Source organism: Adiantum capillus-veneris, chromosome 30 (genome assembly GCF_014529385.1).
Source record: "Adiantum capillus-veneris isolate H3 chromosome 30, ASM1452938v2, whole genome shotgun sequence".
NCBI lineage: Eukaryota > Viridiplantae > Streptophyta > Polypodiopsida > Polypodiales > Pteridaceae > Adiantum > Adiantum capillus-veneris.
The window spans coordinates 24506267-24532398 of record NC_140960.1 but is presented as its reverse complement, the minus strand read 5'-3'; the positions used below and the strand labels follow the sequence as shown (position 1 = coordinate 24532398).

At 44.2% G+C, this 26132-nt stretch overlaps 1 protein-coding gene across 1 annotated transcript; it reads right to left on the bottom strand.

Moving 5' to 3' along the window:
- Positions 1–17398: 17398 nt before the first annotated feature.
- On the bottom strand, positions 17399–18806 carry LOC147417679 (uncharacterized). Its single transcript, XM_086507034.1, is given in 4 exon segments — positions 17399–17632; positions 17752–17865; positions 18518–18748; positions 18750–18806. Coding segments are annotated over 4 exon segments (636 nt in total).
- Positions 18807–26132: the final 7326 nt, after the last annotated feature.

Sequence of the window (26132 nt, the reverse complement as noted above, 5' to 3'; positions counted from 1 at the left end):
CATTGTCTGTATGGTAAGCAAACACAGCAACCACATAAGCATAGAAGCAGTAGAAGAGATACACAATTGGCACTTGTTCATAGTGATTTGTGTGGACCTATGCCTAACCTATCTCTAGGGGGAGCTTCTTACTTTATGACATTTATAGATGATTACTCGAGGAAAGTATGGGTTTACTTTATCAAGCACAAGGATAAAGCGTTTAGTGTTTTCAAAACGTTTGTGACACTTGTGGAGAATCAGAGTGGCAAGAAGCCTATATGCTTACGCACTGACAATGGTGGAGAGTATGTTTTAAAGGCCTTTCAGGACTTTTGTGAGTCAAAAGGTATAAAACGTGAACTTACTGCTCCTTACAATCCTCCTCAAAATGGTGTTGCTGAGAGGATGAATAGGACCATACAAGAGAAGGTCAGAAGTATGTTGTCTAATGCACAACTGCCAAATGGGTTTTGAGCTGAAGCTGTATCAACAGCTGTTCATCTTATAAATAGATCTCCTAGCAAGGTTTTGCAGAAGGATTCAGTGGAAGAGATGGTATGGTCAGGCAGAATGCCCTCATACAAGCATCTCAGAGTCTTTGGCTGTGAGGCATATACTCATGTTCCAAAGGAATTTAGGAACAAACTTGAGCCAAAGAGCAGAAAGTGCATCTTTTTAGGCTATGGTAATTTTGGTAAGATGGGGTACAGACTTTGGGATCCCGAATCCAGAAAGGTTATCCACAACAATGATGTTCACTTTAATGAAGCCAAATATCATTCTAAACCAGAGAGGGTTGAGGAGATTAAAAGAGTTGTCTTCCAAGAAGATGGACCTGCACGTGCAAGACAAAATGTCAGGGCTCAAGAGGAGCAACGATAGGATAGAGTGGAACCACAAGTTGTGGCTGAGCCTGAGCCACCTATTTTGCGTAAATCTGGACGTATCTCACGACCTCCGGATCGGTTTGTTCCATCTATGAACTATGTCATGTTGACTAATTGCAATGAGCCTTCATGTTACAAGGAAGCAGTGCAAATGAAGGACTCCGCGAATTGGCAATTGGCCATGGAGTTAGAGATGACAGCTCTGCATAAAAACCAGACATGGAAGCTAGTTAAATTATCACAGGGCAAAAAGGCTCTACCTTGTAAATGGGTTTACAGGTATAAGATCACCACTCATGATAGTCAGCCAAGTACAAAGCAAGGCTTGTTGCCAAGGGCTTTAAGCAAGAACAAGGCATTGACTTTGATGAAGTCTTCTCTCCGGTGGTCAAGATGACTACATTGAGATGCTTTCTTGCATTGGTTGCCATATTAGATTTGGTGTTTCACCAAATGGATGTCAAGACAGCATTCTTGCATGGTGATTTAGATGTGGAAATTTACATGCAGCAACCAGAAGGGTTTGTTGAGAAAGGCAAGGAAGATTTGGTATGCCAGTTGTTAAAGAGTCTTTATGGCTTAAAACAATCACCGAGGGCATGGTACCATAAGTTCCACAAGTTTATGCTTTCTCAAGGCTACAAACGTAGTGAGTTCGATCACTGTCTATATACAAAGAAGGCTAAGGATGGCAATTGGCTGATCCTTATTTTTTATGTGGATGACATGTTGATTGCTGGCAAGCACTTGGAAGAAATTTCAGCTTTGAAGTCAAAGATGGCAAAATCGTTTGACATGAAAGACATGGGTGAGGCAAGTCATATACTTGGTATGCGCATTGAGAGAGACAGATCAAAGAAGTTGATTTGGTTATCTCAAACAGATTCTATTGACAGGGTTTTGCAACGTTTCAATATGGAGAAGGGAAATGCATCGAGTGTTCCATTGCCACCATATGTGAAACTTAGCAAACAAGATTGTCCTGTGTCTGAGGAAGAATAGGCTGAAATGGATAAGATTCCATATGGTTCTGCAGTGGGTAGTTTGATGTATGCAATGATTGCTACTCGCCCAGACATTGCATTTGCAGTGGGAGTAGTAAGTCGATACATGTCAAACCCAGGCAAGAAACATTGGGAGGCAGTGAAGGAATATTGAGATACCTGAAAGCTACAAAGAGTATGCATATATGCTATGGGAGTCAAGAGCTAAGTGTAAAGGGTTTTACAGACTCAGATTATGTAGGTGACTTAGACAACCAAAGTTCTACATCAGGGTATGTCTTTACATTGGCTGGTGGAGCAGTATCATGGCGTTCTAGATTACAAGATTGTGTTACTCAGTATACTAGAGAGGCTGAATAAGTTGCAGCATCAGAGGCATGCAAAGAATCAATTTGGCTTAATGGACTAGTAACAGATTTGGGAATCAAAGAAGAGATGCCTGTGTTATATTGTGATAGTCAGAGTGCTATACAATTGGCTCGCAATCCAATTTATCACTCAACGACAAAGCATGTGGATGTGAAATATCATTTCATCAGGGAAATGCTCGAGGATAAGCAAATTTTGTTGGGATTAAAGCCCAAGTGGCCTCTTATGCGGATATGGCCGCCCGCCCGCCTAACTCACTTACCTCTAACTCTTTGTATATACTAACTTATACTTTGTGAATACTAAGGTTTGGGAGATAACCCTTCTAACAGTTCTCTGCGTACTGTAATGTGTAAGCTCACTGTGTATCACTGTGTGTGTGTGTGAGAGAGTCGACCCACGCTCCGCTCCACGACTTCAATTGGTATCAGAGCCTTGGTTCAGTGCCGTATTTGCGTAATCGCGCGTGTGCGCACTTTTTCGGTAGATTCTGGATCCGGAGTTCGAAAATTCACACTCGGCGTTCCGGGAGCGTTTCCACCAGGTGACCTGGGTGACCTGGAGTTTTACCCCCCTTTCAAAGCCGTTTATGCCCTCAAAATTTCATTCTGAGCACTACAGCAGAAGATAGATTTCAGCCGCGAAGAAATCCGTCTTGAGTAGATTGGCAAGTAGGAGGTGGTCGGCATCGATATCGACATCGACATACATCACTCATTAGTCTTCAGAGCATCATCTATAGACCAGGTACACATATATATCATCAGATATATATATTGCAGTCTGCATTGCTACTTCTTGTACTTGCCAGGTTCCAGGGGAGGTGTGGCCATACGACGGCTTGACACCACTAGCATGTATTGCAGATTGATGTACTGTGATTATGGGTCTGCTAGTTGTGAGTCACGCTAGCAAACAGACCGCCGCAGCGGTCATAGGACAATGATTGTTCTATTGTAGGATGTATGCTAGTTCTGGGTAGTTTGCTGAGCCATCTGAGAGGGTCGTGTGTGAGGTTTTTTGAAGCCAAGCACTGGGGGCTGGGTTACCCAGTGTGAGGTGGATTAGGTTGCTGGAGTTCCCCTCTACACGCATCCTCTTCGGCGACTTTTATCCCATAGGATGTATGACTTTGTGTAGACACTGGATTGCATCTTATGCGTCAGGCCGTTGAGGCATTGTTCAGGGTTCAGTCTTGAGACAGATACAGGTTCTGTCATCGCCCAGACAGGAGACAGTGCATGCTTACAGGATAGCATATTACAGAGACTTTGAGATTTGCCATTGGTCAGCTATTTATGGTTGTTTTTGAGCTATCTTTTGGTTTCCAGAGCTCAGTTTACAGGGGAGACTTTGTCAAAATTTTTCAAAAATACTGACAGTTCCTAAGTAGAGGTGTTTAGCTTGTTGATTACAGCTTGTTTACTGTGTACAGAGGCCAGTTTACAGGGGAAACTCTGCCGGATTTTTCTCAGTAGTAAACAGTTTGGCAGATATGGCATCTTCTCAAAGTGAGACTCTTTACAACATAAAGAAGCTGGATGGCACAAAATTTCCATTCTGGAAGAAGCAGATTTGGCAGGTTTTGGTGCAGAAAAAACAAGTGAAGCCACTGAAGCTCAAAGGGGAGAGTCCAGAAGGTATGGATGAAGATGAGTGGGAAGAGCTTGACAAGTTAGCTTGTTCCACAATCATGCTGACATTGGCAGAAAATGTTTACTTCAACGTAGCAGAATAGACTACAGCGTATGGCGTATGGAAAAAGCTATGTGGTATGTACGAGAAACAAAGTGCTGCTTCTCAGATTTACTGGCTCAAGAAATTTGTGGATTTGAAGATGAAGGAAGGGATAGCCATGTCAAATCATCTCAATGAATTTCACACAATTTTTAGCTAGTTAACAGCACAGGAGATAGTCTTTCCAGATTCAGTGAAGGCTATGTTTCTCTTAATCACTTTGCCAGACAGTTGGGATACTTTTCGTACAGCGTTAAGTAATTCTGTCGCGCCAAAAGGTCTTACAAGTGCCAATGTAGAAGGCAGCTTGCTCATAGAGGAAGTGAACAGGAAGAACATTGACAAAGGCGAAGGCAATAGTGCTTTGGTCATTCGAGGGAGACAACAGTCTAAAGAGAAGAAGGGTAAGAAGGCACAAAACCAAAGTAAGTCTCGTGATTCAAAGTCAAAGGATGACATAGAATGCTACCATTGTGGCAAGAAGGGTCACATGAAGAGTATATTAGCTTGGGTAGTAGGGTAGTACATCACTTCTCTACATCTCTTGTATATTAGCTTGTATAGTAGCTTCTATCACACTTAAAGTACCACATTGGACTTTAAGTGGGAGGTTGTTGGGGTATAAAGCCCAATGTGGTCGCCCAGGTAAGTGGGCAGGCCGCCAGGTATGTACACATATTATTTTGTTAAAACCTAATAAGAACTCACTATGCTCTACACATTACAGTAGAGCAAGTTCACCATATCGTCGTGCTCTTCTTCTCGCACTCTCTCTCGCATCGCACTTCTGCTCATACTCCTTCAAGGCGCTCCTCCGTGCACGTTGGCTGTCTTTGCTCCAAGCCATGCCGTAAGAGCTCCCAAGATCGAAGCAAACTCATAGTGAAGCGGTCCTCCTGTCTCCTGCTCAAACCAACGCGGCGCATCTCTGTAAAGATCCATCTGGTCGAAGGTTGCCAAGGGCCTCCTGACTGAGGCACCCTGGCTTGAAGCCTCTGCAGAAAGAACTCCTTCCAGGGCTCCTCACCTGGAAGAAGGCCTCTGACTATGAACTTCCCAAGAAGGGCTCTGCTCTACTATGCTGGATCAATGATCCCAAGCCCTCCCTGAGAACAAGGAAGTGTGATGACCGACTAAGCCACCTTGGCTCGGGCTATCTGAGTGTCACGTCCTGAACAAAGAAAGTTCCTGATTAGCCTCTCTACCTGGCTGATACAAGAACTCAAGAAGCTCTAACAGGAAGTGATGTACCACATAGTCGCCAACAGTACCTAGTTGGCAACTACTACTCTACCAGCCCACGAAAGTCGTGTTGAGCTCCAATGTAATAGCTTTATCCTGATGGACAAGAGAAGAGGAGAAATCTGCTACTCGGGAGACAAGTCCAAGCCAACCTGACAACCCAAGTATCGAACTGCAGTCCCTCGGGGAATCCATCTGAAACCCTCTCCTGCATCCAATCTGGCACAAGAGCACTACCAACCGAGAAAGCCACTGTCTTTCTCCAGTTGATCAGTGCGCCCGATGCACAACAAAAGGTCTCCAAAGCCTGCCGACATATGTGAAGATTGGCCTCCCGACCATCTAAGTACAAGGCTGAGTCATCGGCAAACTCATCGTCTAATAGCTCATCTCCCCGAATAGGGAGTGCTAAGCCCCGAAGACCAACCTGTTGTGACACCAAAAATTTGCTCATTGCCTTCGCATAGAACAGAAAGAGAAAGGGGTCAAGAGGACAACCCTGTCTGACTAAGCATGTGAGCATGAAGCGCTCACCTCTCCCTCCTGCCAAAAGCACCTGACTGTGAGCCTGTCTGTACAAAGCTGACACCCCTCTAATCCAAGCGTCTGAGAAGCCCATCCTGCATAGAGTGCCCTCTAGAAAGTCCCAGTCAACTCTGTCATATGCCTTCTCAAAATCGAGAAGAAGAATCACAAGATCCTCACCATGGAGCCGTGCCAGGGCAGAAGCCTCCCAGAAAGTAAAGATGTTTTCAAGGATACTGCGTTCCTTGACAAAACCTATCTGAGTCCCATGTATAAGGCTCTCTAAAAGTGGCTGAATCCTCAAACTCATAGCCTTGGCAAGAATTTTGTAGGCTGAGTTGAGGATGGTGATGGGGTGCCACTGTCGAATCTCATCCAAGGAGCCACCCTCCTTGGAAATGAGGTAGATCAGACCCTCACTCATGATGTTAGGCATCACTCCTGTGTGCAAAATGTACTGAAAAGAACTACAAAGATCTGGGCCAAGCAGGTCCCAGTACTCCAAGAAAAAGCTGGGATCAACCCATCCTCACCTGGACAGCTACCATGAGGGAGGGCCCTAAGAGCCGTGTGTAGCTCCTCAAGCTGAACTGGCATCTCTAGCCTTTGGCGCATCTCTTCTATCACAAGACAAGGCATCTGTGCCCAAACCTTCTCCCTACATGCATCCTGCCGCTCTGACTGAGGCTCAGCTGACATTAACTCATGGTAAAAGTCAGTAGCAACTGCATGCATATCCTCAGGCTCACAAGCAAATGACCCATCGGGCCTCCTCAACTGAATGACCTTGGCATGCGAGTACCGAGGTCCCATTGTCTCAAAAAAAGCAACAGTCACTCTATCACCCACCTGAGTCCACTGAGATGCCTGTCGGTGAAAGGCAAACTCATGACGCCTCTCCTCTGTGCTAGCAAGATCCTGTCGAGCTTGCTGTAATTGCTCCTCCACCCATGGACTGTCTGGATGTTGCTCCTGCATCCTCTGTAATGAAGCAATGCCTCGTCTGAGATGTTGCTCCTCCTCTCTCCTTGCAGCACGGTGGGCCAGAGACTCCTGAAGAAAAAAGTGGCTAAGCTGAGCCAGGCCTGAGGCCACTCTGTCTGCAGGTGAAAATTGGTTGTGCGTGCCCTCTGTCTAGATAGCCTCTACCCTCTCTCTGAGTGCTGAGTCCAGCACGATCCTGTCTGGTATGCGAAGCATCGTGCTCCCACTCCTCTGCTTGTCTGCCACTGTGAGGATCACTGGTGCATGGTCCGAGAAGGATGTCCCTGCCAGGATGCCCACTGATCCCCCCAAGTCACTGAAGTGGTCACTAGTGTAGAAGCAATCTATCCGCGATAGATTCACTCCTCCCACTCTGCGGTCCGATCTAGAGAAGGCAAGACTATCTGGGGGCCTCATAAAACCAGAATGTTGCCATGTATCCGAGACCCTCAAAGTCATACACAGCCTCTCCCAAGATGCCAAATTGACTCCATACACAGTAGCATGGCTGCCACCAATCCTGTCAGAAGGGTCCTCCAACATGTTGAAGTCCCCTCCTATACACCAGTGATCAGCCTGCGGCAAAGACTCAACAATTTGTGACCAAAACTCTACACGAGTACTCACCACATTGGGCGCATAGATGGTCAGGAAGCCTACAAGGCCACCCTAAACCTGCATAGTAATCCACTGAGCCCTGCCTGGCACAATAATCCCTCTGCCCACAATGGCCTACTGCAATGAGTCCGCAATAGTCATGCATACCCCACCCTGGATGCCTCCAGGTCCAAAAGCAGCTGACCAAAAGGTATCATATCATCCACGCAAAATCTGACCACAACGCCCAATGCGGCTCTCACACAAATGGTGCTCTTGAAGCACAAGGAGATCAATATCTCCTCCCACAAGGCAATGCTGAAGCTCTTGATGCAATCGGCCCCATTGTCGCTGAAACTGGGGCCCACCTAGTCCCTACACGTTCCATGAGACGATCCTCATGGGGAGCAAGAGAGAACAGATGCTTCCGCAACAGCAAGACGGGCTATCTTCAAGGCTGACTTGGATGGGGAGTAATCCGCATCCAAGCATCCTCTAGATAAGCGTGACTGCAGTGAGTGCCTAGCCCAAGCCCAAGCAGAGCGAGCCGTGCGTAAAGAAACCTCCTCTATCCAAGAGTCCTCATGAATGTATACATAGCAAGGAAAATATTGCGTATGAGCAAAGAAGTACACCACAATGTGCCTACATCCTGATGAGTCTGGGGGTGTCACCGCAAACTTGGCCAATGGCCACAAAGTCTGCAACAAATCTGTAACTCCAAGTTCTCCCATGTGGTGAGAGAACTCTAGGACCTTTGTATGCAACCATCCCACCACTGAGTCGAGGGACCACTCTGTCTCGGCCCTACCACAAAGGGGGAAGGAGAAACCAACTCTGAGTCCAAGGCCTTTGTCCCCCTAGCGGCGAGGAACAAAACATGGACCCTGAAGCAGGTTGCCTCATGGTCTGCTGCGGAATCGCTGAGAAAATGAGTGAACCCATAGTCGAAGAAGTCCCAGCGGCGTTGGATGTTAATGCTCGTCAGACCACGAGGGATAGCTGCAAGGGAAGATGTCTGAATCTGGAAAGGGGGCCGCAAGAAAGGCTGACCCTCTCGCGCTAGGCGACTCGTGGCAAAGGCGCTACCAAGAGATCTCCTAGCCGCCGGAGAGGGACCTATCTCCTGAGTCGACTGTGAAACTGGAGCAGGAGGGGGGGGGGGGGGGGAGAAGGAGCAGGGGGGAGCGGAGGAGAAGAGGGGCGGGGTGGGGCAACAGAGGTAAAGGGGCGAGGTGGAGAGGCGATGGGAGTAGAAGGTGGGGGGGAGGATGAAGGAGAAGGGGGGAACTCTGGGGGGGGGGAGCGGCTGTCGAGGGTGAAGCAGAGGTGGGGGCTGGCGCAGGGATCTCCTCCTGCTCAAGAGGACCAAAGCGGTTCCTCGTGGGAACCCACTACTGCTGAGTAGGCATCTGAGTGCCAGGCTGACGCTATGGCCCCTGGTGTCGTCGGCCACGGGCCTGCTACCACCCCTCCTCCGATGGAGCCCCTGGTTCGGAGGATGTCTCTGCATGTGTCCAACTTGAAATACTTTAAAACCTTAACTTGAAAAACTTTAAAGACGTAACTGAAAATACAATTAAAGATGTAGTTTGAAATATCACCACACATTGCACACCATTAGTGACAAAAAAGTTTGTTACTTGTCTAATCATCAACAAGCCTCAAACGAGATCTGGTTACAACATGATAGCCAATATTATGGGCTCCATTCAAACAAAGGCTTAAATCCCATATTTTAGGTCTATCTAAGGGTTTGGAGAATTTTCCACTGGCAAGATGTTTGTTTACATTTCGCAAAACTTTTCGCTTGAGAACCTCGAAGGGCTCTGGAGTACACACAACCAAGTGTCTAAGAATATATGAGAGACTATATATATCAGATGCTTTGGTGAAAGCAGGAGGATGGGTCTTGATATTTTTTGTGGAAGTCCATGGATAATCTCGCTCAAATTAAGCTTTGGTTTGAGGGGTGATATTTGGCAGCTTGGGATATGTTGCCAAAGTGTTTGATGGTGTACTTTGTCCCCAGTGCAATGCCAACATACACTCCTCACTCGCCAAAAAGTAGTAGAAATATTTCTAGTGTGTAGATCATTGTGAATGAAGTCGTGACTATGCACAAATTTCATTGTCTGCAGAAGAGCATTGCAGATCAGCAAAATGTTGTTTGTGAACTGTTGTACAGTTCCATATGTGTGTTGAAACTCTCTGATTGTTGCAGGATTTCTTCCATCATGATGACATGCCTGAATCCACTGCTCAATATGACCTCCATTCCAAAGCTTGAAGATCAACATAGGCATTTTTCTATAACGAACAAGAGCACGGGGTAATATCATGCCACAATGTTGAACAATTGTAGCAGTTGCCTCTTCTAGCACAATTTGTAATACCGGCTTGCTTCCTACCTGGTCCTTGTAGATCTTTTCTGCATAGACATGATCCTTGAAGAGAGGATGGGCCACTGAAACTTGTTTCACATTTGCAACACGTCCCTCACCTAATTGGGGTGCTTACAAATGAAAGATAGAATGCTCCCCAAGTAAGTGTAGGAAAAGAGGACATGTCGTATGATCCAGGTGTACAACTAAGGGCTCAACACCTGAAGGAGGAGGTACATCCTCTTCTATCCTAGGACATTTTGAAGAGTCTTTGATCTTATCCTTGCTCTTCAATTTTGAATGTAGGTGTGCCACAAGCTGCATTCACTCTTTGATTCCAAGTTTGGTTTTGATTTTTGTATGAACCATACTCTCAAAGCTTCTGGTGACTTGGCCCAATAATTGCTTTATTGTGTTATGCATCATTCCATTAGTGCACAGAGTTGGGTCAAATGAAACAGGAAATGCACTGCACAGGTTGAGCCAACACTGTTCGATAAGTTCAATCACAAAATTATTGAACTTTGCCTGCAGTGGATCAAATGCCCATTGCAAATGATCGTCTGAAGCCACTTTTGTGGTAGCTATAAGAATTTTTTTCACAAATTCTGCTTCTTTTGCACCACAAAAAACCTTAGGGATTTTTCCTCAAGACAAGTAGGGAGTTAAAGAAATGCAAATAAATAATTTCATATTAAATTAATATTTTCCAAGAGCCATCTTTTATGTACAATTGAACAAAAATTGCTCTAAACATTTGATATTCTATGTAGACTCCTTGAAAACCTTCAAAAAAGGTTTTTGAAAAATACTTGGACATGTACACTATAAAAATCTATGCATATACTACTTTTAAAAAAAACAGTGTGAACTTATTTTAGGCTTCAAACAGTGTGAACTTGTTTTAGGCTTCAAACAGTGTGAACTTGTTATAGGCTTCAAATTTAGCAGTCAATTTTGTGGTTTTTTAAACTTTGCACTTTTGATTCTAGAATAAATGGTGTACATGGTTTCTTGAAAAATAATCAATCTTAGAGAAAAATTTGTAGAATAAGGGGCCAAGCCTTATTCTACACAATCCTCCTCCGTAAAATCTACTTTTCTTTAAGCTAACAACACCTGCTATTGTAAACTCCTATGATACCATACCATAAAAGGACCCTTGGGAAGACCTTGGGGTACTAAACTAGACATAAATGCATGGCCTTGCCACTAGACTCATCTTACATGCCAAAAGATGTTGCTCAATGGTTCTAAGAATAAATAAGGAAAATATAATTTTAAACAAATATCTAGTTTTTATTAAAATTTAAAGGACTCTACTGGTTCTTGTTCCTATGTTGCTTGAAGGATCCCGAAAATTAGCTGGAATTGTGGACTTGATCTTTAAAAGTACACTAAATACCAATTTTGTGTAAACTTTGATGTTGTCAGCATGATCTGATGCATTCATGGCATTCTTGTGATGGCATATTCAGTGGCATAAATGTTGCTAATTTTGTTGCTTAGACAAATGTCTAAATTTCCTTCTGGGTACCTAACATAGCAATGTTTGGATTTTCTTTCCCTCAAATTGTCATGTCCTACAGATGTGAGCATCTTAGTAAGCTTCTACACTCACCTCTCTCCTTGCACACATAGTACACACACAAAGATCTTCTCTTGCTCTATACATGTGTTTACATGGTTGTACATAGGTAAAAGTATTTATTTTACATATAGATACATTTATATACATATCTAAAGCTATAAAAGAGTGACAAAAGTATGGAAAAAGAATCCATACGGGCATCGAGGCCCATCAAAAGTCACCAATTTTGTTATGTTTTTCTCGAAGGCCACTAAAAATAGTTGTCAGTATTAAAACCCCTCACATTGTAATTGTAAACCATAAATTTGTGAGCCTATCCCCAAGTATGTGGTCCCAAGCTTTGCAAGCACGTCAATTAAACCGAATCTGGAAAGATCCTTGCAAAAGGTTGAAAGGGAAAAGGAAAAATCTGGCACGTGGAGACAGAGATAGAGAGAGAGAGAGAGATAGAGAGAGAGAGAGATAGCATGATTTTTTTTTGTTTTGTCGGGGGCATATCGATGTCGTTTGTTAGAGCCGTGGACTGACAGACGTCGGTGCTGAGGATTGGGACGCCCCAGTATGCGCAGGCTCTCTCTCTCTCTCTCTCTCTCTCTCTCTCTCTCTCTCTCTGTGTGTGTTGCGACGGACGATCAAGCTGTGGATTGCAACGTTGTTGGAGGTCGTGGGCGCTCGAGAGCGAACGGGCGCCATTGACGCAGGTGTTCAGGATTGTCATGTAGAGCAAGACCAAGCTGCTCTCTCTCCTGTGCACGCAAAAGGCATGCATGCCGCGCGCATGAGGAGCTGCAGCAGAAACAGCGCATGAGGAGCTGCCGTCGCTTGCATGCTGAGGGCAGGGGTAGGAGCAGGAGTGGACTGAGAGGGCGATGCACAGCTGGTCAGGGCAATGTAGGGGAGCGAATCGTGTGTACCTGATGCAACGGAGACATTCGGCTCGATTGTTAAGGCGTAGGGGGATCTTGTGAGGAAATTAATTAATGGATCTTGCGTTGGACCCAGTATGTGACCCAGTATGTAGGTCCGGCCAATCTTGGTTTGGGGGTGTATTAAGGGGTATCTAGAATAAGGGGTATCTATTCTAGATACCCCGGCGGAATTCTTTTTGAATAAGGTGAGTTGAAACGGAGAGTGGGGAATTTAACAGATGTCACTCCTTTTCAAGATATTTATCTCTCTTTTCCTGAGGCTTTGCAAGTCTATCTGTGTCTCTTTTCGAGTACGCGCGAGAGGAAGATGGGATTCTAGAGCTTGTAAGCAGGGTGTTGTGAGCAAGGGAGGCTGTCAGAGTCCAGGTGCTGCCAGGCAACGCTGGATGAAGGTGTTGTATGTTGCTCGAGATGCGCGAGTATGAGGAGGCCAAGGTAGGCATGTAGGGCAACGGGCACGGAAAGGGGGTTTGTGAAGCGCGGTGCTGCAGATAGGCCCCAAGGTCAGGGGGAAAACTAATACAAGTGGTTGTGAAGTAGGACGCAAGCAAGGCATAGCATGACAAGAGTGCTACTCAGAGGAGAACGCAAATGGAGATGGAGACGAGTGTGCACGACAATGCTATTGAAAGCAAGAGTGAGTGATTGGCTGCAGAGTCTCTCTCTCTCTCTCTCTCTCTCTCTCTCTCTCTCTCTCTCTCTCTCTTTCTTTATGTCTGTGTGGGAAGCAACTCCAAATCCCTTTAGACCAGTCGGGAGACGTCGTGAGAGAGGGGATGGAGCTGCACCAAAATATGCTGAGGCTCTCTCTCTCTCTCTCTCTCTCTCTCTCTCTCTCTCTCTCTCTCTCGTGTCTGCAGCACAATGACTATGTGTGTGTATTTTTGCCATTGCCTTTGCGGGTGCAGGTGGAGCACCTATCGAGCACAGGCAGGCCGACGAAGGCCGGATAGGGCCAGGAGGAGCTATGTGTCATATCTGCTAGAGCTCTATAGGATGTCTGCGTAGTGCCCACCGGGGGGGGGGGCATGACAGCTTTGCACGGAAAGTCGAGAAGGGGGGATCTTGGAAGATTTGCGCTAATAAAACAATATAGACCCAGTAGAGTAGAGTGATAAATTTGTGAGCCTATCCCCAAGAGAAGAGGTTGGAGGTCATTAGGTGATTTTTATGGTTTTTTGGGTGTTCGAGACCACAAAACTAGTTACTAAATTACTTTTAACTTGTTTTGTCCAGTCAAGTGTAAACCCTAGTTTATAAGCACCATTCTTGAAGCGGGGAAAACCCGGGTGATCTTGGAAAACATTCTAGTGTGAAAAAAAATTCTCCTATTTTGGGCAATGAGTGTCGGGCTTGGAACCCAACACTTGCATTACAAAGTCGACCTTGGAGTATGATGAGTATGTTGATCATGATTTCTATGAGTTGATAAAAGAGGAAATGTTCATTTTTGATGCAAGTATTGAATTGGGTCTAGCTAGTGCTTGATAAAAAAATTGTTGTAGTAGGGTCTTCATGAAGCTCCCAACATCTATACATGTAATAAATATCTCCATATAGGGTAGAGGATCCAGCAGTGGAAAGGGGTCCAAAAGATGTACAAAAATTAGGACCATTCAAAGGTCAGAATAGGTAATAACTTGCGCTATTAAAAGTACAATTTATCGCATGGCATGATGAGCGCAACAAGTGCCTGCCTGGTCCTTGACTAGACCCTGGCTTTGCCTCCACTCACGAAATCCCAGCACGCCACAGCCTGTCCATCGTTCCTCTTATGATACGCGATCTTCCTTGAACACAATTTTGACCTGCACATGATAATAGACCCATCGGTACTCATGACAAATGACTGCCAGTAGAAGCGTGAAAATTAACAAGCATGCGGCCTTGCACTCACAAAGTTTATTCTCAATCACAAGAACATAAACCATCCACGACCTCTTACAATCGACCTTCTCCTACTGCAATCTCCTTCCTCCACTCTCACCTTTCCACAACTAGATATCACTGAACTTCCTATATGGTATAACATCACATAACCAGGATAACCAACTACTGTATGCAACAATACTCCCCCAACAGAAACAGAAAGTTTTCTGGTCAGTACATCCATTCAGCTCTTCACACAACAGGCCTCTTCCTGCACTAATCCATGGCAAAGGTGTAGAAGTGCAGCAAACAGAATGCAATCAACTCTTGGTAGCACCAAGCCAGTTCCCACACGTTGAGTTCAACAACAGAAAGCCTCCTTGAAGGTGCAATAGCAAAGCAAGACACATCCTATCTATCAAAACAGGACAACCAGGTGTTCTTTTTCACCAATGGCGAGCAATGCCCCTTGCGAGTACAAGGCATGTCTAATCGAAAGACACCCACAACTAGAAGGTTTGTTGTGCACAAGTCTCCTTCTTCATAAAAATAGTGGAAGGGTTTGCTGCTCTGGCAAGGTACACGTCGTGCCTGTTTTTGCTTGTAGAATACCCAGAAAGAAAGCTCCCTTCATAAATCCCAAAGATCCTAGTATATCCACTTGCACCTCATCCACATTATTACACAAGCGATTGCCTAGCCCTGAGAAGTCCACTCAGCCCGCACCCAAGAGAAAGTTTTCAGTCAAAGAGTATTCTCATCTTCTCGAAACCTACAAGGACTAAATCTTCAATTGTAAGAGTGCTTTACATCAAATCACTTACTATACCACTGTGTCAATGCACTTATTATCTTTGTGACTTTTTTGTACAAGTACCATGCTTCTAATGGTTGTTTCATTTTAGGAACAACATGGCAACGAGAAGAGATAGAGCACAAACCAATAGAAGTGGAGCAGACAAGCTGGGAAAGTCCATTCCACCAGGTAAATGCACGAAGACATCACCTCATCCCATCAACAAAAATAAACGAACTAGCAGATCTACAACCAAAAGTCCTCCACTTGCAACGGTGGCCAAACCAACCTTCCCTAAGCCTAGGAATTCACCAATTGCACCAGACCCTCCAGATCACAACGCTTTTGAAGAGTTCCCACCAACAACAACAAAACCTCGCATTCAACGTGAGTGGACAGAAGAAGACATGGCTAAAGCCCTTCAAGCACAAGAGAATGGCCTCTCATTGGTCAAGTTCTCCATGCAATTCGGGATAAGTAAAACATCAATTGCAAATTGGGAAGAAGGAAGAACTCTCAAGAAGAGAAGAGGACCACAAACAGTTTTGACAGAGGAAGAGGAGACTGCTCTGCTGCAATGGATATTTAGAAAGTGTGATTTAGGTCATGGCGTCTCAGTGCTGGATGTTAAATTGAAAGTGGCAAAAATTTGTCAAACAAGGCACACACTCTTTTCTGATGGAATCCCCGGGAAAAGTTGGTGGGCTGGCTATCGAAAGCGGCATCCAAATCTAGTTTTTCGTGTTGGAGAGAGCTTGGATCAATCAAGGGCAACCCGCTTTCGACCCGATATTGTAAAGTCTTTGCATGACAACCTTCACTCATCATATCAGAAGCACAAATATCCACCTACACACATATGGAATGCATATGAAACTGGATTTCAAGGATATAGAGACAAAGGTATGAAGGTTCTAGCAAGAAAGGGGATTAAATCTGTGTATAATGTTACGTGTGATTCACATGAGTGGATGACAGTTTTATGCTGTATGAATGTTGCTGGTCAAGCTATTCCATCATATTACATTTTCAAAGGTAGCCGAATAATGGGAAACTATATTCAAAATTGTGAAAAAGGAGCAGCAATGGCAGTGCAGAAAAAGGCATGGATGATGGGTGAGTTGTTTCAAGCATGGTTGGAGCACTTCGACAAAGCTATCATAGAGCTTATCGGTAAGGAAAATAGGCATCTTATGATTCTAGATGGCCATGTCAGTCATGTATCCTTGGAAGTTTTTGAAAAGGCTCGAGACTCGAGCATAGATATTATTGTACTACCAGCACACACATCACACAAGCTTCAACCTTTGGATGCATCTGTATTCAAATCCTTGAAGACTCACTTTCGCAAAGAGCGGGACATTTGGCATCTACGAACCAGCTCTAGGCAAGCAAGCAAGTTAGAATTGTCTACAATTGTGGCAAAAGCCATTCGCTCCGCTCTAACAGAGGACAATATTAAAGCAGGTTTCAAAGCAACCGGAATTTGGCCATTTAACCCTGATGCAGTGAAATTTGACAACATGCCATGCAATCAGATCAACATTGTGGAGGACACAACAGCTGAAGAAGAAGATTTATCACAGGTACCAAACACACCTCTACCTCCAAGTAGAGAGGATGAAGCCATTCATGCACTCACCTCCATGGCAAGGCAACTCCTAGATGAAGATTCACTTCTTGAAAATACTCCCACAATCAATGGGGTCACGTACACTAGGCTAATGGAAGACGATGATACAACCCATTATTTTGACAGTCTTGAACAACAAGGAGCATCTTCTCACCCAGTATGTGACACCCCTCATCCATCCATTTCAACAATCAACCACTTCCAGGTGCAGCAAAGAAGTAAAGCAAACCAAACCCTCCCTCAGATGATGCTGAGTAACATCAGCAATGAGAATAGAAGTCAGGCTGCTAATTCCACCCTGAACATGCAACAAAGAAGTGAAGCAAACCAAACTCTCCCTCAGATGATGCTGCAAAACAACAACAATGAGAACACAAATCAGATTGCTAATCCCACCCTGAACATGCAGCAAAGAAGTGAAGCAAGCCAAACTCTGCCTCAGATGATGCTGAGAAACATCAGCAATGAGAACACAAATCAGATAGCTAATCTCACCCTGAATATGCGGCAAAGGAGTGAAGCAAACCAAAATCTCCCTCAGATGATGCTGAGAAACAACAACAATGAGAACACAAATCAGATTGCTAATCCCACCCTGAACATGCAGCAAAGAAGTGAAGCAAACCAAACTCTGCCTCAGATGATGCTGAGAAACAACAGCAATGAGAACGCAAATTAGATTGCTAATCCCACCCTAAACATGCGGCAAGATATATTTGCAAATGAGAACACAAATCTCAACATCAGTCAGCAAGGCACTTCAGCGCAGTCTAGTAGCATTGTAAACATTCTGCGAGTGCCGATGATGGAAGTTTTCGTGCGGCAAGTAAATAGAGAGGCCTTTGTAGATTATACCAACAGCTTGATACTTACTTCCAATCAGTATATTGAGAGTATGAAAGCCAAAATAGCAAAAAGAGATGAAATAGCAAAGGCAAGAGAGCTGAAGAAGGTGGAGAAAGAGAACAAGCGGCTACAAGCATTAGCTGATAAAGATGCAACCCAACAACGAAAACTTCACATGCAAAAAGAAAAGGCTTTGAGGAAGAGGTGGGAGGGGATAGATATGACTGCTGTAGGAGAACACAACCTTCACCTGATGCCTGCGACCAAAACCAGGAATACATCAACCAGTAGGTAGAAGAAATTAAGGGGAGCACAACTTGACATACTTTGTTTTGAAGGACGAGCCATTAAAACTGTATAAAGCTATTGTAATTACCTTTTCTAAAGCTATTTCTTCATGCCTCAATACAGCTGTGAGCTTTTGAACGAAGAATGTTCTGGCTTTCTGTACATCACTAGAAACCAAAAGCAGCATCACCTGCAATGTCACCTGCAACAAAAGGAATTGTAACCAGTCAACTCGATCTCATTTGCCATCTGAGCAATCATACTTGCTAACGCCAAGAGTCAGAAAAGCATGCGGGTGTGCCCAGTTGCAAGGATCTGGGAGGTCTCGTGACTTGGTGGCTTCCTACTGGTTTATAAAAAATGGCATCTACCCACAAGGCATTCTCTAGCTTCCATCCCGGATTCTGATGAGAAGACGTAGATACCTCCCCCCACCCCCAAAGTCATGAATTCTCTGATAACAGCCCCTATCCATTGTGCGCAAGGCGGCGGGCCCTTTTCTTATGGTGGAAGCAGCTCTTCTTTCCCAGCTAATTTTCAATCAGTGAAAGAAGCACAAAGATCCAACAGCCTCTCCCTAGCAATCTCATCCTCGAGTATTCTCTACACTTGCTCCAAGCACAACACCTTTCTCGGTCAACAACACAGGCCTTCAAGGTGAAAGCATAGGTGATTACATATGGGGCAGGCTGAGAATACTCATGCATGAGAGAGAGAGAGAGAGAGAGAGAGAGAGAGAGCTGACAGTGCTATTTTTTGAGGAGGAGCATCCATTGAAACTAGGTAGCATAGATAGGAAAGAGTAAACAGTACAAGCAAGGCAAAAAACAAGGCGAAAAACAGAGATTACTTGCCATGTCTGTGGCGAACAAAGCTTCCCTGGCTATCGATTCTTCGATGCTATCAGAAACCGGCATTTTGCTGCTGGGTTGCCCACCGCTTTGCAAGCGCTTCAAATCACTTGGCATGCAGTGAGGCAGAGGTTCAGATTGACGCCCTGTGGAGAGGGCATAGCCTAGAGGACCTGTGATTGCATGAGTCCGCACAACAGGGAGATAAGCTTGGGACTACGCGGTCGCTTCTACGAGGTCGCCAAGGAGCATTTAATGTCGTGCATGGGAGTTTATCTGGTGGACTACACATGGTATGTTATCAGTTGGGGTAGATATAACCACTAAACCCGGATGTCCCACTTATTGGGGTAGATAGGTATCTTCATTGGATACCATTTTTGATACACACAAAACAATATATCTGTTTAAATTCTCATCTGACCTGCTCAAAATAGCATCATTCCACTGAACATGCTCAGAAGACCTTGCCGAGCTGGCCAATACCTCCCCATTCAAAAATTCCCAAAATTTTCACACTAAAATACCCTCCCAAGTTACCCGTCCCACTACTGGCTCCTCTACCCTACTAAATAAATTTGTTGCCCAATGTCAAGTCTTTCTATGTTTTAAGTGTGAAAACAAATTATTACTAGCATATAATCCCAATCTACTCTTTCAAATGTCGTTCTTACTCTAGGCTGATAAGGATGATAAGGAGCATTGGTATTCCCAAGTGAGATATCATTTATGACATCCAACAATTCCTCTTAATAGATCATAACTCAACACAATTATCCAAGCTAATATCTTAAGGTTTTGGACAGAAAGAACATGGCCCTAATTACCACCCAATTTATAGTCAAAGATGGAATTCGATCACATTTTTGGGAAGGATTTAATAGATCGATGCATGTCTCTCTCATGGCATACAAGCTGCAACTGGATAGATTTTCACTTCTTCCTACACACTAATATTAGAGACATGCAAAAGGAAAACACATTTCATTACAAGACAAACACATTCCTACCATGATGTATGGGAAAGGTAGCTCATTGGATCTTTAGGAAGGCCTTTGGACCCTCGCAATGTGTCATGGATTCGTAGGACCAAAGATGCCTTGGACTCTTTCTTTGGAGATCCAACAATATAGCACAATACTCTTATGAGATAAAGGAAGAATCGAGGCGAGAAGCACCATAGTTTTCCCTTGTATAACGAGCTCTAGAAACGATCATGGGTCAACATGAGCCTATGTAGGAGGGTGTATGCAACAAAGAGTGAACCCACTTTTCGCACTTCGCACTCAAGCGTGACATTTTCAATGCAACTAACTCGTCGAGTAATGGCTTACAATGTGTGGCATAGGACTAGAACTTGGTGACTTACTAGAAAGAGGCTCCACGTAGCTCGCCAAGTGATGTGGTCATTCCATGAAGGTGTGAACACCATTCCACTGATACATGCCCACATGGAAATGCCACGTAACTCGTCGAGTTACAAAGGCCAACGTGATTGTCACGTAGGCAGGCCACGTAGCTTGACCACTTATGTGTTTGCCATCGTGGATGAATGCTCAATGCCAACGTGGCACATAACTTAGTAAGATACGTGGTGAACACGTAACTCATCAAGATATGAGGACACACCACCCACTGTGTGCATGCCACATAACTCAGCGAGTTACTTGTAGTGGCCATGTAACTTGCCTAGTTACGTGGCCAAGGACTCCATGGGCTATGTGTCATGCTACGTAACTCACCGAGTTTGGGAAATGAAAATTTAAAAAATATAGACGCTTTTAATTGTTTAGGAAAAAACTCGAACTCGAAGGATCGAGTTTGCGTTTAGGCCATCGAGGACTTGAAGGTCGCCATCACCGCAATGCTAATAGAGGGGCCCCTGACAGAGCAAGCATTGGAGTTTGAGAGATGCGATGACACACCGCATCTATACTTTCTTCAAGGTCATCTCTCTCTCTCTCACATTCTCTGTCCAAGATTGTCACCTTTATATGCTTTCTTCTGACACACACACACATGATCTCTCTCTCTCTCTCTCTCTCTCTCTCTCTCTCACACACACACACACACACACACACACACACACACACACACACACACCCACACACACACACACACATTCATGATGGCACAATTTCCCACTTTCCAAAAGAGCATAGCGTGTGTGCACACGTGTCTATGTGTGTGCATGTGTGTGTGTGTGTGTGAGGGGGGGAGAGAGATAGATAGATAGATATGTAGAAAGTTCTATTATCGTCCTCGGAGGTCAAATATGACCTATGGGACCAAATGAGCATGTCACGTGGTGTGAGTGGAAGTCATAAGTGACTCTCAATGCTCAAAAATGGCTGAAATGAGTGTCGCAATAGAGAGTCCACATCGTGGTCGGGAGATGAAGGTATGTAGGGAGAGATCATGGCTCAATATATGGGGAAAAGAGGACCTAATGTGGTCAAAATCTGAGCACTCAAGTAGTGTGTGGTACTCACTCTCTCGCACTTGACGAGGGCATAAGGTGCAAAGTCGATGAGACTCCTCGCCAGCGCCCCAACGTCCTGTCTCGCAGCGTAGAGAATGGGAGCTAAGATGAATGGAGGCAATGGTGCGGATCGCACTCAATGGGATGGGCTCAAGGATGTAGGGATGGGTTTGGTTACCGCGTTCGGAGAAGAAGAGAGATTTGTAGTTTGGGGCAATGTGTGTGGTGTAATGACTAAAGTGAGAACCTCCGGATTTCTCCCAAGCTGTGATACATTGGCGATGTAAGAAGGCCTCATTAACTTGGGAGTCGATCGACGCATCCTTGACCAAGTGACATGCATCCCATCTTCCAAACCATTCCTTGATGTCAAGCATCCACCCCGAACTTAGTATTTTTCTCTTGCATATCTTTTGGACCTTTTGACTTGCTTCGTATGCGATTCTAGGAAGTCGATACAAAGGGCTACGTAGTGTCTTAAGCATGTACTCCACAACCCTTTGCATGCTCAAGACCTCAATGGGAAGCGATCCGGACTCAAGAAGTAAGAGCATGTAGGGTGTTTGTGTCTTGACTTGGAGAAAGTTGGTGAGAAAACTCTTTTGGACATTCTCAAACTCTTTCCAAGTAGACTTTTCGATGCTACCAACCCACACCTCCACTCCATAAAGAAGCACCGCTGTCACCAATGTGTCAAAGAGGTAATTTTTGAGAGCCCAACGCTTGATCTCTCCAACATTGCACATGTTTTCAAATGCATAATAAGCCCTCTTTCCGGCTTCCAAGCAACGCATTGCGCAATCCTTCCATCTATGATTGGATGGAACCTCAAGGCCAAGATACTTGAAGCTATCTACCACTTCAAGTTGCTCATTGTTGTATACAATGCATGGCTTTTCATCATTGAGGGTCTTTACAAGCATAACCTTGGTTTTGGATCCATTCATGATTAGCCCGCTATGTAGGCAAAAGCGTTCCAAGACACTCATAAGCTTTTGTGCATCTTCTAAGGTATATGTCAAGAGCACTACATCATCGGCATAAAGCAAAAGCATGATCACCGCATTTCCGATCTTAGCCTCTTCTATGCCTTCTTGTTGCATAAAATCAAGAACCATGCATTCCAATTCATCAATGAGTAGCCCAAAGAGGGCTGGGGAAAGTGGGAATCCTTGTTTTACACCAATGGTGCTTGCAAAAAATTCTGAAATTCCATCTACCATACGTAGTCGACAAATCACTTTTTGGTAGATGTGAAAGACTGCATGCATAAATTCTCTCGGCACTTGAAGGCTTTGCATACATCTCCAAAGATTTCCTCGCGGTACCATGTCAAAAGCTTTCTTGAAATCTACAAAGCAACAATACAACTTTTTTCCTTTCAATTGAGATGCTTCCATAAGAACTCAAAGAGTGACAAGGTGATCAATAGTGCTATGATGCTTTCAAAAACCTGCTTGGCCTAGTGCATGTTTACCGTTCTTTTGAGCCCATTCACTTACCTTCATCTCCTTGATACATCCAAATAACTTTGCCATCAAAGAACCAACCATTATAGTGCGATAGTTGTTCACATTTTTTACATCCTTTGTGCAAAGGTTTGATCCAATTTTCACTCCAATCGTGAGGCATGCCATGCTCAAGTGCAAGGTTAAACATATCCCATATCCAATATTGTGTTTTCTTGCTTGTCCATTTAATCATTTCAGCCTTGACACCTTGAAGGTCCCCTGCCTTGCGGGTAGCAAGTTTCTCAAGCGCACAACATACATCTTCAATGGTAAAGAAGGGAGGCATAAATGGAAGGGAGCTACAACACTCCATCTTATCAACATTGGGTTTCTCATAGAGGTTCTTGCAATGCGTATACATATCCTCAAGAGTCAAGTCACCAAAGATCTCAACACGCTTGCCTTTTAGATTTTGCCAAAACTTGCCATATGCATGTGCTTTCTCTTGCACTAAAGGAAGTTGCTTCTTTACTTTCCACCTTCTCCTCTTTTTTTGAACAAGTGCTTTGTATGTGTGTGAATATTCCAAGTAGCCTTTCTTGTCTTTGCTTGCATCCAACCTTAACAAGTGTTTTCGGGCTTGACTACATTCCATGTTGAACCATTTCTTCTTGGTGCTACCCCTCTTAGATATTTTGCAAGACATGTGTTTCACTGAAAAGAATTCCTTCGCACAAGAGCAAATTACTTCTTTGAAAAATTTCCACTTGTCCTTGATCTCCAACTCGATGTGCACCATAAGCCATGATTCTAGACATGGCAAAGTGTGTAGGAAAAAACTCTTCAATAGCAATCGCAAGAGATTGGGGTGTTTCCATGCTTTCCTCCTTCATTCCACGAATGACGATGTTCTTTGAGCATTTTTGCCGTTCCTATAATTCTTGAGTGTCCACATTCTCTACATTCTTTGCTTGGACAACGGCTTGTATGATAGGAGATGTCGAAACCACATTATCCTTACATATACCAGCCCATGATTTGGATGCATTTTGAAGTCGCGGAGCGGAGCGTGGGTCAACTCTCACACACACACACACACACAGAAATACACAGAGAGCTTACACAGTACACAGTACGCAGAGAACTGTTAGAAGGGTTATCTCCCAAAACCTTAGTATTCACAAAGTACAAGTGAGTATATACAAAGAGTTAGAGGTAAGTGAGTTAGGCCACTTGGGCTTTAATCCACATAAGAGGCCACTTGGGCTTTAATCCCAACAACCTCCCACTTAAAGTCCAATGTGGCACTTTAAGTAACTGTAAATCTATGAACATAAATGTACAAAGATTTACATGGCTGCCATCTATCCAATGCCCAATAACTCACGACAATGCACAAAGCCCTCTCCTGGAAGTCCCTTTGTGAGTAGATCAACAGGATTGTCCTTGGTGTGGATCTTCAGTAGTTGTATCTGCTTGTCTTCAAGTACTTCCCTAATGAAGTGATATTTCACATCAATATGCTTAGTCTTCGAATGGAACACTGGATTCTTTGCCAATTGTATAGCACTTTGACTATCACAATATAACTCTGGCATATCTATTTTGATTCCCAAGTCTGCAACCAATCTACCAAGCCAAATAGCTTCTTTGCATGCCTCATTTGCTGCAACATACTCAGCTTCTGTAGTAGATTGCGTAACACAATCTTGTAATGGAGATCGCCATGATATGGCACCTCCAACCAATGTAAAGACATAGCCTGATGTAGATCTCCTCTTATCCAAGTCTCCTGCATAATCTGAGTCATTGTATCCTGTGACACTCAAATCCTGACAACCATAGCATATGCGCATACTCTTTGTATGTTTTAAGTATATCATGATACCTTTCACTGCCTCCCAATGTTTCTTGTCGGTATTTGACATATATCTGCTAACCACTCCCACTGCAAATGCAATATCCGGACGTGTAGCAATCATTGCATACATCAAACTACCCACTGCAGACGCATATGGAATCTTATCCATTTCAGCCTTTTCTTCCTCAGACACAGGACAATCTTGTTTGCTAAGTTTCACATATGGTGGCAATGGAACACTCAATGCGTTTCCCTTCTCCATATTGAAACGTTGCAAAACCTTGTCAATATACTCTGTTTGAGATAACCAAATCAACTTCTTTGATCTGTCTCTCTCAATGCGCATACCAAGTATATGACTTGCCTCACCCATGTCTTTCATGTCAAACGATTTTGCCATCTTTGACTTCAAAGCTGAAATTTCTTCCAAGTGTTTGCCAGCAATCAACATGTCATCCACATACAAAATAAGGATCATCCAACTGCCATCCTTAGCCTTCTTTGTATATAGACAGTGATCGAACTCACTACGTTTGTAGCCTTGAGAAAGCATAAACTGGTGGAACTTATGGTACCATGCCCTCGGTGATTGTTTTAAGCCATAAAGACTCTTTAACAACTGGCATACCAAATGTTCCATGCCTTTCTCAACAAACCCTTTTGGCTGCTGCATGTAAATTTCCACATCTAAATCACCATGCAAGAACGCTGTCTTGACATCCATTTGGTGCAACACCAAATCCAATATAGCAACCAATGCAAGAAAGCATCTCAATGTAGTCATCTTGACCACTGGAGAGAAGACTTCATCAAAGTCAATGCCTTGTTCTTGCTTAAAGCCCTTGGCAACAAGCCTTGCTTTGTACTTTGGCTGACTATCATGAGCGGTGATCTTATACCTGTAAACCCATTTACAAGGTAGAGCCTTTTTGCCCTGTAGTAATTTAACCAACTTCCATGTCTGGTTTTTATGCAGAGCTGTCATCTCTGACTGCATGGCCAACTTCCATTTTTTCGAGTCAACCACTTGTAATGCTTCCTTGTAACAAGATGGTTCTCCGCAATCTGTGAGCATGACATAATTTAGAGATGGCACATAACGATCAGGTGGTTTGGAGACACGCTCAGAATGTCTCACTACAACTGATTCTGCCTCTCTAGCCACTATAGGCTGTTCATGAGCCTCACCATGCTGTCTTGATGTTAGTAGCACTAGGTCCATCTTCCCTGAAGACAACTCTTCTGATCTCCTCTGTCTTCTCTGGCTTAGCGTGAAACTTGGGTTCATTAAAATGCACATCATTGCTACGAATAAGTTTTCTGGACTCAGGATCCCAAAGCCGGTAACCCATCTCACCCGATTCTCCGTAGCCAAGGAATATACACTTCTTGCTCTTTGGTTCTAACTTATTCCTGAACTCCTTAGGAATATGGCTAAAAGCTTCACAACCAAAGACTCTGAGATGCTTATACAAAGGTGCCTTGCCTGTCCATAGCATCTCCGCCACTGCACTCTTATCCAGAACCCTACTAGGAGACCTGTTGATCAAATGGACTGCTGTAGCCACTGCTTCCGTCCAAAATCCATTAGGCAACTCAGCATTTGACAACATGCTTCTGACCTTCTCTTGTATGGTCCTATTCATACGTTTTGCAACCCCATTTTGTGAAGGATTGTATGGTGCAATAAGTTCTCGCTTTATCCCTTTTGCTTCACAAAAGTCTTGAAAAGCTTTCGAAACATACTCTCCACCATTGTCAGTTCTCAAGCACTTCAGCTTCTGACCACTCTGATTCTCCACAAGTTGCAAGAATGTCTTAAAG